Below are 15,122 nucleotides of genomic sequence, written 5' to 3'. Positions count from 1 at the left end.
CAGAGATTAAACAAATCCTCCTACATAAGTTGTACTTGTTCATCTGCAGCCATCTTTTGTTTACATCCATTCAAAACGCTGAATTTTAATGCTTGTCAGAGTTCAGGAAAAAGGGGGTGGGGAGCTGAAGTTACTCTGCAGAGCTCAGTGAGGAGAGCACTGCACACAGGAACAGAGCCGAGGCTGTCAATCAGCTGGAGGTCCCTCCACTGTCACCATTTTTGTCTTTATGTCAAGAAAACTTGTCAGAAGTGACTCATGCTGGTAGCAGAGTAACGAAGCAACAGACAGAAACCGCACTTGGTGCTCCTAATTGAGACAAGTACACGCAGTACACGCAATAGAGGGATATGCTTTGTTCATATTCAATGTCTGATGTTTACAACCACTTGTAAAGCTCTTCATTTTAAGCTCCAGTGGAAGGGTTCTAGCTAATGGCTCTGCAATGAACTGTACTGATTTATTTATGTAGATTTTTGTTGCTGACCATTCCGGTCTTATGATGATTCAGAGACTTAATTACTTTAATACACTGACCTGAAACAAGCATTATTGAAACAAAATTCTTATCTTCACACATAAGTATATCATCATTTTTCATCTCTTGTATTTCCAAGTTCTTTATACTCTGTTCTGGGGTGGGGGTGGGGTTAGACGTTACACCTTGGTGTGTGTGTGTTTTTTGGTTTTTTTTTTGCTTTGGTTTTTTTTTTGCCTTGAAGCCAATGCTGCATTACTCAGATGTTGTTGTATTTTAGTTAATATCAGTTTTTTTGCTAGCAAATTACTTAGAACCCCCCAAACATAAAATATATCTCTCTCTCTCTCTCTCTCTCTATATATATATATATATATATATATATATATATATATATATATATATATATATATATAAACACCCTAGAGAATAAAATGGCAATCGTTGCAATACTTTCTGTCACACCGTATTTGCGCAGCGTTCTTACAAGTGCACTTTTTTTTTGGGGGGGGGGATGCACTTTTTTGAACAAAAAAAAAAGATAACAGTAAAGTTAACCCAATTTTTTTTTTTTTTTATATATATTGTGAAAGATAATGTTACGCCGATTAAATTGATACCCAACATGTCATGCTTCAAAATTGCACCCGTTCGTGGAATGGCGACAAACTTTTACCCTTAATCTCCATAGGCGATGTTTAAAAAATTCTGCAGGTTGCATGTTTTGAGTTACAGAGGAGGTCTAGGGCTAGAATTATTGCTCTCGCTCTACCGATCGCAGTGATAACTCACATGTGTGGTTTGAACACTGTTTTCATATGCGGGCGTAACTTGCGTATGCATTCGCTTCTGCACGCAAGCTTGGCGGGACGGGGCGCATTTAAATGGTTTTTTTTTTTTTTTTTAATTTTTTACACTGTTCTTTTAAAAAAAATTGTCACTTTCACTATCACAAGAAATAAAGGACCACTTGAATATGAGATCTGGGATCAAAAGACCTCAGATCTCATATGTACACTAAAATGCAATAAAAAAAAAAATGTCCCTTAAGAGCTATGGGCGGAAGTGACGTTTTGACGTCGCTACCGCTCTGCAATGGTATGGAGCCGAGCAGGGGCAGTCTTCCCCTCAGTTGGCTCCATACCACAGACCGAGAAGGATCCGATCATCTAGTCTCCTGCCACCGATTAAAAGTGATCTCGCGGCGATACGCAGAGACCACTTTTATCTGAGAGCTGACTGCCCACTGAAGAAGAGGATACCGGGGTTATGGCAGCTAGCTTCTGCCATAAGGATACTCCTCTTCAAACAGCCGACGTATAACAATGGCGGGCGGTCGGCAAGTGGTTAACAAAGTGATTGCCTAATTGCTTGTTTATTTAGGACCGGTTCACACTGGTGAGACATTCGCTCCCAACTTTGAGAGCACATGTAGCATCAGAAGTCGCACCCCCATTAAGTGCAATGGAACCATTCTAATAAGAGCGACCTGTCGCTCCAACAAAAAAGAAAAAGGGTCTTTTGGCACGACTTGCATTGGCTTCTGTTAAATCGTACGCATGTTGTGCCGAAGTCTAGCTGGGATGTCGGCTTCAAAGTCACGGCAGCGTTAATTGCGCCTTTATACCTTTTTACTATTGTATAGTTGCAGTTTGTTATGAGCAATTATAGGCTTCTCTGGATTTTTTGTGATGTGGTCTAACAATATAATGATTTTAACAGTTTGAATAGAGCAGATACTTTTTATGTGACATTGGTGTGCCATTATCTGACTTTCTTTTTGTATTAAAAATGTGGGGCTTAGAATGAATTACACCTTTGGAAACCTGAATTGCAAAGAAAGTGTTCTTTTTAGACTTTGTTTACTATTTGAATGTACAGTATATAGATAAAGCAGAATGTCTTTTGTAAGAATAGTGTTTTGTCTAATCTTGTTATGCACTAAATTTTTGCTCTGTCAATCTTTTAGGAACTTAAAAATGCTGAAATAGCTTTAAGAACACAGAAGACACCACCAGGTCTTCAGCATGAAAATACAGCACCATCAGAGTAAGTTTTAGTAAGCAGACGGAAATAAGACTGGTATGTGGCCACTCACCCTGTGATGTCTATACTGACTTTTGGTGCTCTTTATGCAACCCTGTAATGTTACCGTATAAATGGTTACCATATATACTCGAGTATAAGTCGATTTTCAGCCCTTCTTCTTTTTTTTTTTTTTTTTTTTTTTTTTTTTAGGCTGAAAGTTCCCCCCTCTACTTATACGCGAGTCACCGCTGTCTGCCTACATGATCAGCGTGTCATGCAGACAGGTGGCGGCCAGCCTGTGATATTACCATTCAGCGGCCATTCCACTGTTCAAAAGCCACGTCTCCTCCTCGTCTGTGATAGGCAGAAAACTCCATTTCCCAGCAGTCAGTGTACAGCCTATCATGGACATTCTCTCATCCTCGTCCGTGGTATGAAGATGAGAGAATGTCCGTGATAGGCTGACTGCTGGGAAATGAAGTGTTCTGCCTATCACAGACGAGGAGGAGGCGCGGCTTTTGAACAGTAGAATGGCCGCCGAATGGTAATATCACGTGCAGAGCGGCACATGGAGGCATGCACAGGACACAGGTAGGATGCACACATACACAGGGACACATGCAGAGGACACAGGGAGGCATGCAGCTGCAGATGGGCATTGTTGACCCTCTTTTCCACTTACAGTAGCTGCTGCATTTCTCACCCTCATCTCGATACTCGGGTCAATACGTTTTTTCCCAGTTTTTTGTGGTAAATTAGGGGCCTCGACTTATACTCGGATCGACCTATACTCGAGTATATACAGTAACTTAAAAGCATGCACCATAAAGATTCAATTTTTTACATTCTCTTTGCTCCCCAAAACTAAAAATGACGCTGCTGGGAAAGGGTAAATGCATGATGCTTTATGTAGATCTCCTCCAAATAAGTTTTAACTTTGGGAAATTTATGCTATATGATTGAGAACATGTAACAAACATAACTTTTGGTGTTATCCCTTTTTGGGTACAAGAGGAAATGCACTTAATGGTATCTGAAATGGGGGCAGTATTTTCAAACAGACTGTTATTGGCAGAGCACAGTGTGAAAGTGAATTTTTCCTTTCTTCCTGTTGAAAGAAGTCTGTGCAGTGTTCTTTCAAACCACGGGGCCTTGACCATTCAGAAGTCGCAGTGTTTCCGATGATCCTGAACCTTCAGAAATTGTTTTTGGAAATGATTTCTCGTTTGGAGTATTTGAGTCTTGTCCAGCTATCACCAGCACACCATGTTTAGAAAAACTGGCTGGACACTTTATCGTCAATGCTGCTTGAACAAGAGACCCTTAGTGGCCTTGAAACATCACATTTTAATGTTGGTGACATTAAAGTGTGTTTATCTGAAAATGTTGTGCTGGTGATAGCTTGGATTGGACTTTGGAGGTACAATCTGCTGTTTAACCACTGCACCCTCCTTTGCCTGGCTCTCATTGCTGTATGGATTACACTGGACCCTTTGTATTTGTGAGTCTAGTTCTGAATGCAGCCTAGGTCAGACTTTATTTATTTTTCCACAGAAGAAACATCACATTTCTGGTCTGCTTAAAGCTTTGCAGTTCAGGAGTTTCCTGACTGTTTGCAGTCCTAGGCCTGATGATGGCCTCTTCAAGACGTGTGTTTTTTTTTTTTTTTTTTCTCGCCCATTTATACTTTGAAGCTTTACTCCACTACATCTTGTCGTCGTGGGACAAGTGAATCCTGTCCCTGGACAGGTCGATTTTTTAGGCACCAAGGAGCAGGTTGTCTCTTTTTGGCCCAGGAATCAGAATTACTTCATTCCCATATTCTGAGGATCCTCCCGATGGATGCCAGGCTGGGTGGGAGTCCTGGGAACCTGTATGATACAGTGGGCTTGGTTGTAAACTGAGTCTCCTGATCAACATTCTAAATGTTCAGGTTATTTGGTGGTCTCTGCAGAGTTGGACTATCTTGCTAGAAGGTCATCTGGTTGTAGTACAACCAGATGACAATGCTATGGTGGGGGTGTCAGGGAGAAGTCAAACCTCTCACTGTGACAAGAGGTGTTCGGATCCTGTTCTGGTCCAGCTTTTTTCAGCCATAGACCATTGACAGGTGAACGTCCTCAGCCAGAGTATTATTCCTATGCCCATATGAGTGCCACGTCATGTGTCAGACGGGGACACCGAATGTGATACAGTAATCCTGTAGCAGAAGCAGAGAACGCTCCAATGGATCAGTACACTCTCATCTATACTTTTTCATCCTCTTAAATTTCTTTCAATCTGTTTTTGCGGGATTCTGGACTGGCCCAGGCTGATATGGTTTGCTTTTTTGGTAAGACCCCTGGCAGACAGTCCGCGGCTCTGTCAGATCGTCTGAATCTTCTCGTGTATCCCTTTTGCCATCCTGCTTCAGTCACTGCCTTTAACAGCATGATTGCATTGCAACAAGTTGGTGTTGAGGCCCAGAACTTCATTCTTGCCTATAGTAATTTTTGCTTTTCATCTCGACCAGAACCTTGTTCTCCTTCTGTCCAGCTCCATTTCCTAAAAGGACATTTCTCTCACTTTGCTGAATATGGTTTGGGCTACCAGTGTCTCAGCCACTACTTTTTCATGTAATCTGGATAGACCCCATAAGGGTACACTGGTTTCTCTCCACCATCTTTAGGTGACCGAGACCATCGTTCAAACATTTGTGGTTTTAAGGATCCGATTTCCCCCCCCCCCCCTTTTTTCTTTCGAGGTTAACTCTACTAGATCTGTGAGTGCTTCTTGCTCGGTTTTCAGCATTGTGCATCTTTACTTTTCCCAATGTGCACGGCTACCACCTGGTCTTCTGTTTTTGTTAAGTTTTACCAGGCTGATAGACAGACCTTATCTGATGCCAGCTATGGTTGTTGGATGCTTCAGGCAGCTGCAGACAGTTCCCAGTTTTCTTTTCTTTTATTGCTATGTTGCTCGCCCCTCAGTTGGACTGCTTTTGGACATCCCTACAGTCTAAGAAGTCCTGTGTCCCTCAATGGATGTGAAAGAAAATAGGATTTTTGTACTTGCTTTAAAAGTTCTTTCTTAGAGTTCATTGTTTTTTTTTGTTTTTGTTTTTTTCATGCTCTCGATACTACTTTGCTACAAAACTGAGACATAATGTTTGTGGGTGGGGTTATTCTGTGCTGGCCAATGTCTTTTTGATACCAGTGTCCATTTCTTTTGTAGATGGCAGTATAACCCAACAGTCTAAGAATTCCTTTGTCTCTCAATGGACTCCCAGAAAAGAGCTTTATGCCGAATTCTACTGTGAGAATTTTCTCAGCACAAAACTGCTGCTTCTGTGTGTCTGTGGGATTTTATTTTTTATTTATTCTAAAATGTAGTGGCTCAATTTTTTTTCTCTCATTTTGCAAAAGCTTTAATTAACATACACCTATATCTTGTAATTATAATATGTTTTTGTGGTTTTTTTTTTTTTTTTTTAGCTACTTCCGGACTTTAGTGGAACAATTTGAAGTCCAGTTACAGCAATACAGGCAGCAGATTGAGGAGCTGGAAAACCACCTGGCAACACAAGCTAACAGCTCACATTTAACACCACAAGGTATGAGGTGGGAAACTGGAGAGGTCTATTGTACTGGGTGTAAATTTGTGCTTATTTGACACAAGTCATGGCTGTTCTTTTTTTGGCATTATCTCCTCTCTGCCACCATACTTTGCTGTGAATGACTGTAAGATAACAAGTAGCACAACAGCTTATTCACTGTACAATGATGGACTGCAGAAAGCTGCCTTAGGACAAATTTTAAACCATCATTGAAGCATCAAGTTCAGCTTTAACCATTTCTGGACCGCCCACAGTCGTTATTCGTTGGTACTTTCAAGAGGAGTATCGTTATGGCAGCAGCTAGCTGTCATACCCCGGTATCCTCTTCTTTAGCGGGCGGTCCGCTTCAAGATAAAAGTGGTCTCTGCGGCGGATCCGATGCCCTCCGTCGCTTACTGGAGCCGTCGGCAGCGGCAGAGGCAATCGGATCCTTTCCCTATACTGACATGGAGACGAGTGAGGGGAAGATGGGCCCCACCCGTCTCCATATCATTGCAAGGTGGAAGCGACGTCAAAGCGTCACATAGCTCTTAAAGGGCCTTTTTTTGTATTTTTTTTTTTTTTTTTTTTTAATTGTATTGCATTTTAGTGTAAGGATCCTAAGGTTTTTTTTTTTCTTACCCCAGATCTCATATTTAAGAGGTCCTGTCATGCTTTTTTTTCTATTTACAAGAGATGTTTACATTCCTTGTAATAGAAATAAAAGTGACACCTTTTTTTTTAAAGAACAGTTTAAAAGGTAAAATAAGAAAAAAATAAAAAAAATTTAACCGTGCCCCGTCCTGACGAGCTCACGTGCAGAAGCGAACGCATACGTGAGTAGCGCCCGCATATGAAAACTGTGTTCAAACCACACATGTGAGGTATTGCCCCAATCGGTAGAGCAAAAGCAGTAATTCTAGCCCTAGACCTCCTCCTATAAGTCAAAACATGCAACCTGTAGAATTTTTTTTTTTAAACGTCGCCTATGGAGAATTTTAAGGGTAAAAGTTTGTCGCCATTCCACGAGCGGGCGCAATTTTGAAGCCTGACATGTTGGGTATCAATTTACTCGGCATAACTATCTTTTCACAATTTAAAAAAAATTGGCTTACTTTTACTGTTGTCTTATTTTTTTTAATTCAGAAATGTGAATTTTTTTTCAAAAGTGTGCTTGTAAGACCGCTGCGCAAATACGGTGTGACAAAGTATTGCAGCGACCGCCATTTTATTCTCTAAGGTGTTAGGAAATAAAATGCATAATGTTTGGGGGTTCTAAGTAATTTTCTAGCACAAAAAAAACCTGTTTTTAACTTTTAAACAAATCTCACAAAGAGGCTCAGTCCTTAACCACTTCCCGACCGCCGCACGACTATGTACGTCCTAAGTTTGAACGGGGATATCGTTGTTATGGCAGCAGCTAGCTGCCATAACCCCGGTATCCCCGTTTTCGTGCGGCGGCCGGCTTTCAGATAAAAGTGGTCCCTGCGGCGGATTCGCCGCGAGATCACTTTTATCGGTGGCGGGAGAGGGGCCCCCCCCCCCCCTCCCGCCGCGATCCGGTGCCCTCCGCCGCTTACCGGAGCCGTCGGTAGCGGCGGAGGCGATCGCGTCCTCTGCTGTGGTGTGTATAGAGACGAGTGAGGCCAAGATGGCGCTCACTCGTCTCCATGACACTGCTGGGCGGAAGCGACATCAAAACGTCACTTCCGTCCACGCCTCTTAAAGGCATAATTTTTCAAATGTCATTTTTCTAAATGACTTTTTTTTTTTTTTTTTTTTTATTGCATTTTAGTGTAAATATGAGATCTGAGGTCTTTTTGACCCCAGATCTCATATTTAAGAGGTCCTGCCATGCTTTTTTCTATTACAAGGGATGTTTACATTCCTTGTAATAGAAATAAAAGTGACACAATTTTTTTTTTTTTTTTAAAAGTGTAAAAATAAATAAAATATTGTAAAATAAATAATAAAAATACAAAAAAAAATTTTTAAAACCCCCCTGTCCCGACGAGCTCGCGCGCAGAAGCGAACGCATACGCGAGTAGCGCCCGCATATGAAAACGGTGGTCAAACCACACATGTGAGGTATCGCCGCGACCGGTAGAGCGAGAGCAATAATTCTAGCCCTAGACCTCCTCTGTAGCGCAAAATATGCAACCTGTAGAATTTTTTAAATGTCGCCTATGGAGATTTTTGAGGGTAAAAGTTTGACGCCATTCCACGAGCGGGCGCAATTTTCAAGCATGACATGTTGGGTATCAATTTACTCGGCGTAACATTATATTTCACAATATAAAAAAAAATTGGGATAACTTTACTGTTCTTTTATTTTTTTTTATTCAAAAAAGTGAATTTTTTCCAAAAAACAGTGCGCTTATAAGACCGCTACGCAAATACGGTGCAAAAAAAAGTATTGCAATGACCGCCATTGTATTCTCTAGGGTGTTAGAAGAAAAACCATATGTAATGTTTGGGGGTTCTAAGTAATTTTCTAGCAGAAAAACCTGTTTTAAACATGTAAACACCTAAAATCCAAAACGAGGCTGGTCTTAAAGTGGTTAAAGTGAAAAAACACTTTTCCAAAAAGTGGTGCTCTGGTGGCAGATGGGACTTCTGCTTTCCGGATGTGTTTTTGCATATGCGTTTTACATGTGTTTTTGATGCGCCTTCAATGCATACCAGTGTGTTTCTTTCCTCCTTTTTATTTGGTCACTTGAAAAATCTTTATCTTAAAGCGAACCTTCAGTCATTTTCATTTCATCTTTCCATCTATTAAGTCTTCAGCCCTTGTTAACTTTGGATAGTAAAACATTTTTTTTTTTTTTCTGCCAGTGAGTACCTTTAAACAGCTTCCTTCCTCTTTCTTGTCTGGTAATTAGCCTAGGCTATTTTACATCATGCACAGCGCTCTCGCTCACACCCGTGAGAGTTTGCCAGCAAGCGTGGTGGGGGCAGGAGAGTCATAGTAGAGCCAAGGAGAGCTGGAGGGAGCTGGATGAGTGATGAAATCACAGGAGACTGCAGAGAGCCATGTGTATTAATCGAGAGAGGAGAAATGTGCAGACAAGTGTGTGTGTGTGTGTGTGTGTGTGTGTGTGTGTGTGTGTGTCCTGTCTGTGTAAATTCAGGAAGTGAACAGCCTGCAGTTTCAGCTGCCCACAGTTAAAATGGCTGCAGCCAGACTTGGTGGCGGGAGATTTCTGCAGCATATTTGGCAAGTACAGCATCACAGTATATATAAAATAACATGCAAAGATGTTTTTATTACGATTTATGTGAGCAGGGGGGTAGAATGTGACTATGCTTCCTGTTGTACTGTAAATATGAATGGTTACAAACATTGACTTTGCCTTTTTAAAGGACAAATGTTAAAGCCAGTGCATGCTCAGACCTGTGCTCATCTCAGCAATGATGGAAACAGGTAGGGCCAAGCCAGCCACAATGGGAGGTGGTTGTTCTTTCCCAGATCGACCTGAATATCTGGAATCCTGATGTGCTCCACAACAAACCAAAGGCTACACACATCAGGGATGCGCAATTTGTATCGCCCGCCGCTGGGACACGCAGTTCCGTGCTCCGGGCAAGTAAATTTTTTTTTTTTTTTTCTTCTAAATTTTAGCCCTGCTGCGGGAAAGCAGCAGAGCTCACGCTGGTGTAAAGTGCCCCCACCCCGGCTATACATCCTGGGCTCCGCTTGCCCATCTGCTGGGTAGACGGGAGGGAGGAGAGCACTGGACCACTCTCCTCTTCTTGTTCCTGACCCGGAAGTGGTGTATATGACGTCGCTGTTGTCGGTGTCTCCGGCGATTGAGAACGGGAATGAATGCAATGCGATCTGCATTGCATTATATTCAGTTGAGCACAGGGGAGACATCCAGGGTCCTTTTTAGACCCTGGGTGTCTTAAAAAGAACCTTTTTAATTGTAAAAAAGTTACACGCAAGCACGTAAAATTCCCCCCTTAAACTAAATTGTGAGGGGGGGCCCCCCACATATATGCACGTACAAACGTACGTGTCGGGGGATGCCTAAGTATGAAAACTTTGATTGCGATCCATATGTTACATATTGCCACGCACGCCAGAGTGAGAGCAATAATTCTAGCACCAGATCTCCACCGTAACACTAAATTGATGACCCATAGGGGGCTTTTAAAGCTTTGCCTATTGAAAATATAGGGTACTGAAGTTTGACGCCATTTCACGGGTGCACACAAAGGTTTGACATGATGGCCATCTATTTTGGTAATTTTATTGAATTGAATTTGTGCCCTAAAATTTACTTTAGTGTGTGTGTGTGTGTGTGTGTGTGTGTGTGTTTTGTTGTGGGTTTTTTTTTTTTTTTTTTTACTAAAATTGTAAAAAAAAAAAATTATGTCACACAATATCATTTTTTTCACTACCACTATTTCTATTCTCTAGGGTGTCTGCTTTCAGAAAATATATCCTGTTTTGTTTTTGTTTTTTTAATATGGTTTTGATTAAAGTTTTATTTATTTTTATATATATATATATATATATATATATATATATGTATGTGTGTGTGTGTGTATGTATATGTATATATATATATATATATATATATATATATATATATATATATATATATATATATATATATTTTATTTTCTTTTTTTCAAGATTAGATGTAGCATTCATACTTGGGGGGCGGGGCAGGCTACTAAATAGCAGGGCCTTGCATATAAATACACATCATCTTCTCTAGTAATGGACATAATTGTAACACAAGAAAACAAAGTTGGTCATCTGTTTTCTGAGCTCTGAAATGGTTTAATTACCAAAAAAGCAACACACCATGCTGTCCCATATGGGGTATAACAGCATAGTGTGCTAAATATTACTTCCAGCCAGGGCTCCATTTTTTTTGTTCAGAGTATAGGCCAAAACCATATTAAAAGAAGCATTTTTAAAATCTACAGCCCGTGATGACTCCTTTTGGCCACACATGCTCTTTCCTGTTGCCTGTGATGAGCTCAGCGTCTGCAACAGGAGAAAGGTACACGCTGCACACATGCCACCCAAAAGAACAGGATGCTGCTCCCTCCTGTTGCACTAGGGAGCGCTGGTCCCAGTGGCTACTTCATCCCTACAGTAACTCAGGATGAAGCCATCACAGGCTTTAGAAGATTTTAAAAAGGCTTTTTCTTTCTTTTTTTTTTTTTTTTTTTTTTTTTTTTATGTAGTTTTGGCATACGTTTTTTTTTTTTATTTTTTGAACTGAAAGAGAGCCCTGCCTGGAAGGTAGGTTTAACATACAATGCTGCTATACACATGTGGGACAGCATAATGTACCTTTTTAGTAAAGGCGATATAACCCTTTAAGTAGTTAGTTCTGTTCCAGCTTGTTTTTGTTTGTGTAGGTTATTTTAAACATCTTTTCTTTTCTTTTTCTTTGCAATTATTATTTTATACCAGATAGAACTTAAAATAACATTGATAGGCTCCCAGGTCAAACCTGTGGGGAAGATCTATTTTACTAACATTTTCTTCAATTCTAAAGTTCTTTTTAACTTGATCTTGGCTGTTTTGGGGTCATGTGGCCAATGTGGATTCAAATAATTCTAAACTTATAAAAAAAAAAAAGTAAAAAAAAAATGAAATTGACCCACAGCCATTGTTTGCCTACAACATATTTTTTCAAGCCTTTACCAAGCTGTTGTTGCAAATGGGTGGCTACTAGACTGAGCTAACTGCTCCCAAATTTACTTTCTTTGTCTACTTCTTGTTCTACTAAATATACTTTTTTTTTTTTTTTTTTTTTTTTTTACTCTGATCATACTAAATATACATGGCTTTTGTGTTCTGCAGACCTATCCATGGCAATGCAGAAGCTATACCAGACATTTGTGGCCTTAGCAGCCCAGCTGCAGTCCATACATGAAAGTGTTAAGGTAAGTTATTTGAATTGGGCTTTTCTAGTTTCCAGTTTGTAATGTCTAATATGTAACCTGTTCCCAAAGATGAGAACTAGCAGCAGCTTCTGATGTATGTGCTAACTCCTTTTGCATGCATATAATGTGAAAAACTATTTGCTGCAGTTGATTGAATTTATTTATTTATTTATTTTGAAAAAGAAACAGTAATAATCATTAGCTGTATATTATAAGTAAGACTAATGTAGTGTGAGAAGCTGTGTAAAACTGGAAACGTTCAAGGGTTGTTCAGGAATAGATTTCCCTTTTCATTTTAAATAGTTTTGTATTGATAGTTTTATCAAATTACATTTACAATTGACAAACGCATACCAAAACTAAATACACAGCCCTACTGCAGTACCTCCATCCAACCTCGGCATAGCAGAATGGGGTTATATATCTAAAGCCAAATACAAGTTCACTGTTGGCACTATAAATCCTAAGAAAAAGGAAATGCCTCAATCATCTGTCTATTCAGCGTAGAACTGTGAGGTAGGAGGGGAAACAAGTTCCCATCACCAGTATGTTAGGGTAACTGTAATTATAGAAGGAGACAGTTAGTATGTGATGTGTAAGCATACAAACATTATTTACACCTTCAGAAGGATCCATAATTGGCATGAAAACTAAAGGGGAATATGAATATCTTAGCAGTCTGTGCGATTTTGTCTTTGAGTCTGTCTATACTGTAGTCTCCTCTTATCTGGCCAGCCTGGGACACATCTGGGACATGCAGACAAGTCTCGCCTTGCCCACTGAAAAATGTTTTCCATGGTTCTGTAAACAAGTACAATAAAAATCTCAGTGTTTTTGGAGTGGTGAAAGGGATACTTCTGTAAGCAGGGTCAGAGCAGCCTACCACTGTTCTTCATCTAATTCACCTATATCCCTTTCCCATCAAGTTATGCATGGTAGGGTAAATTATGACACACACACACACACACACACATATAATTTGGGCAACATAAGACACAGTAGGGCTTATTTTCGGGGTAGGTCTTGCCATGCAATGTGCTGTCTTCTCTCCCCCTCCCTCTCCATACCTGACAGGAATCCCCAGTGTGAACTGAGTTAAAATGCTTGTAAAATCCTATAATCCACTCTATTACAGTAGTATATAATGTACAACGCTGTTCTGCGCTTCTGTGACCCGCCGGAGCTCTCTTCCCCGCATTTATATTACAGAAACACACACATTGTGCATTATATTCTACTGTAAAAGAGTGGATTATAGGATTTTACAAGCATTTTAAACTATGGCCCATTTTTGGGGTAGGGCTTATATTGCAGCCCTCCTGGAAAATAACGCTAGGTCTTATTTTCGGGGAAACACTGTACACACACACACACACACACACACACACACACACACACACACTCCCACAGCAAGCCTCTCTCCCTGTTTGGCTTGAACTACCTAATTTTTAGGAGCAGGAGCCCAGAGTGAGTTTGGAGATCTAGACCTGTGCGTCCAACACATGTAATCTTAGTTTTAAACATTGTGGTAAGATAAAATAGGAATGTTTGTAGCTAAGGAGGCTAATTGGCTGTGGATAGGGTCAGTGGTGCTCTCATTCCCCCCACCCAGGCAGATGCTGAATCTGGGCCACCAGAAAGTAAAGCATCTTAATCATACAGTTACAGGACACAGGCAAAATAGTCATACACCATGGGTTACAGGTGTGTGTTCTTCAGGTGCTTGGACACTGCCAAAGAATAAGTGAGTCCTCAGTTTTGTGGTATTTTCTGAATGCGATAAACTTTCTCTTTTTATAGAGAAAATAACGCTTGGCATAATTTATTATTTTTATTTTATCGTATATTTCCTCAAACTCTCACGGTCTCGGTTTTGCTGAGAAATCATTTTGGAAAACATTTTTGGCTGTGGCCCTCTTGAGTAAGTGCAGATGATTCATGTAGCATTTACTTTCTGGAATTGATCTGCCCTAAGCTCAGGCATGCAGACAGGAGGGTGTGCTTATCTGATGAAACCTCTCCTGAAGACTCCTGGGATATGGCATTTTGTCTAGGCCTGGAAACCAGAAAGTAACTGAAGAAGAAATGTTAAAAAATAGTTTAAAACACGTAAATATGATATACTTTCCAAACGATGAGCTACTAGCCAGGCCTCAAGGGTTACTCGCCACCAGTTGCGCCCCAGCCCACCCGCCCCTAATTCCGCCCCTAATTCCGCCCCTAATTCCGCCCCTAAACACGCCCCTAAACACGCCCCTAATTCCGCCCCTAAACACGCCCCTAAACACGCCCCTAAACACGCCCCTAAACACACCCTCATAAATTCACACTTAAATGTTTTATGCAGAATTAAGTTATAAATATTAACAACATCAACTTCATCCGTGCCCACCAATGTAGCCTTGTGCTCACTATGCAGCCTACCTGTGCAGGGGAGGAGAGGAACAGGAGAGCCGCCCAGATGATCAGAGCGCAGCACAGGGAACACAGTGCTAACGGCTTTCATTTCAATTGCCGTGTTCCTGCCACTCAACATCATATACAGCCCCGCCCCCTGGCCGGGGAACTTTGATTGACAGATCACCCGTCACTGGGATTGGATGGGTGATCTGTCTTAAGTCCTGAGACCAGGAGGGGCTGTATCTGACAGCAAGCTGTGGGGAACACGGCAATCAAAATGAAAACTGTTATCGATGTGTTCGCTGCACTCTGATCTTTCGCTCTAATCTCGCTCTCTCTGCGATCGCTTGGAGAAGGACTCCCATTCCACCCAGGCTGCCGGCAGTGCTCGCCCCCGCTCCCAGGCAGCCATATAGCTCGATTTGATTGAGAAAGCAAAATTTCACTTCAATCTTGCAGGTCCTGCAATCAACTCTAGCTACTGTTTCAGTATGTCAAACTGCAGTTGACTGGACATGAACAACCAACTTGACCCTGTATTTTAGGATTGTGCTGTTACGCAGCAATTATAGCCTTCTGCTGTACTTTTCTGTGTAGATGTCCTGGAACATGTCATCATGAGTCAAATTCCAGAATGGCTGTAATCTCCATTCACATGCGCAAAATCTTATGGCTAAAAACTTAGACTGCTAAAGTGCCTCAAACGTATGCTTTTCCAAGGAAGGCAGC

The 15,122-nt window shown here is 41.0% G+C and overlaps 1 protein-coding gene across 7 annotated transcripts in view; it reads left to right on the top strand.

The window, feature by feature from the left end:
* The window catches only part of NUP58 (nucleoporin 58), a 67,850-nt gene that overhangs the window by 18,803 nt on the left and 33,925 nt on the right, over positions 1–15,122 (top strand). For all 7 annotated transcript variants that reach the window (XM_073613418.1, XM_073613417.1, XM_073613416.1 and 4 more), the window contains exons 9-11: positions 2,448–2,527; positions 5,980–6,098; positions 11,911–11,993. In XM_073613418.1, coding sequence (XP_073469519.1) covers positions 2,448–2,527; positions 5,980–6,098; positions 11,911–11,993 — 282 coding nt within the window. The remainder of the gene's footprint in view (positions 1–2,447; positions 2,528–5,979; positions 6,099–11,910; positions 11,994–15,122) is intronic.

Source organism: Aquarana catesbeiana, linkage group LG02 (genome assembly GCF_042186555.1).
Source record: "Aquarana catesbeiana isolate 2022-GZ linkage group LG02, ASM4218655v1, whole genome shotgun sequence".
Taxonomy (NCBI): domain Eukaryota; kingdom Metazoa; phylum Chordata; class Amphibia; order Anura; family Ranidae; genus Aquarana; species Aquarana catesbeiana.
This window is presented reverse-complemented; position numbering and strand designations above follow the sequence as displayed.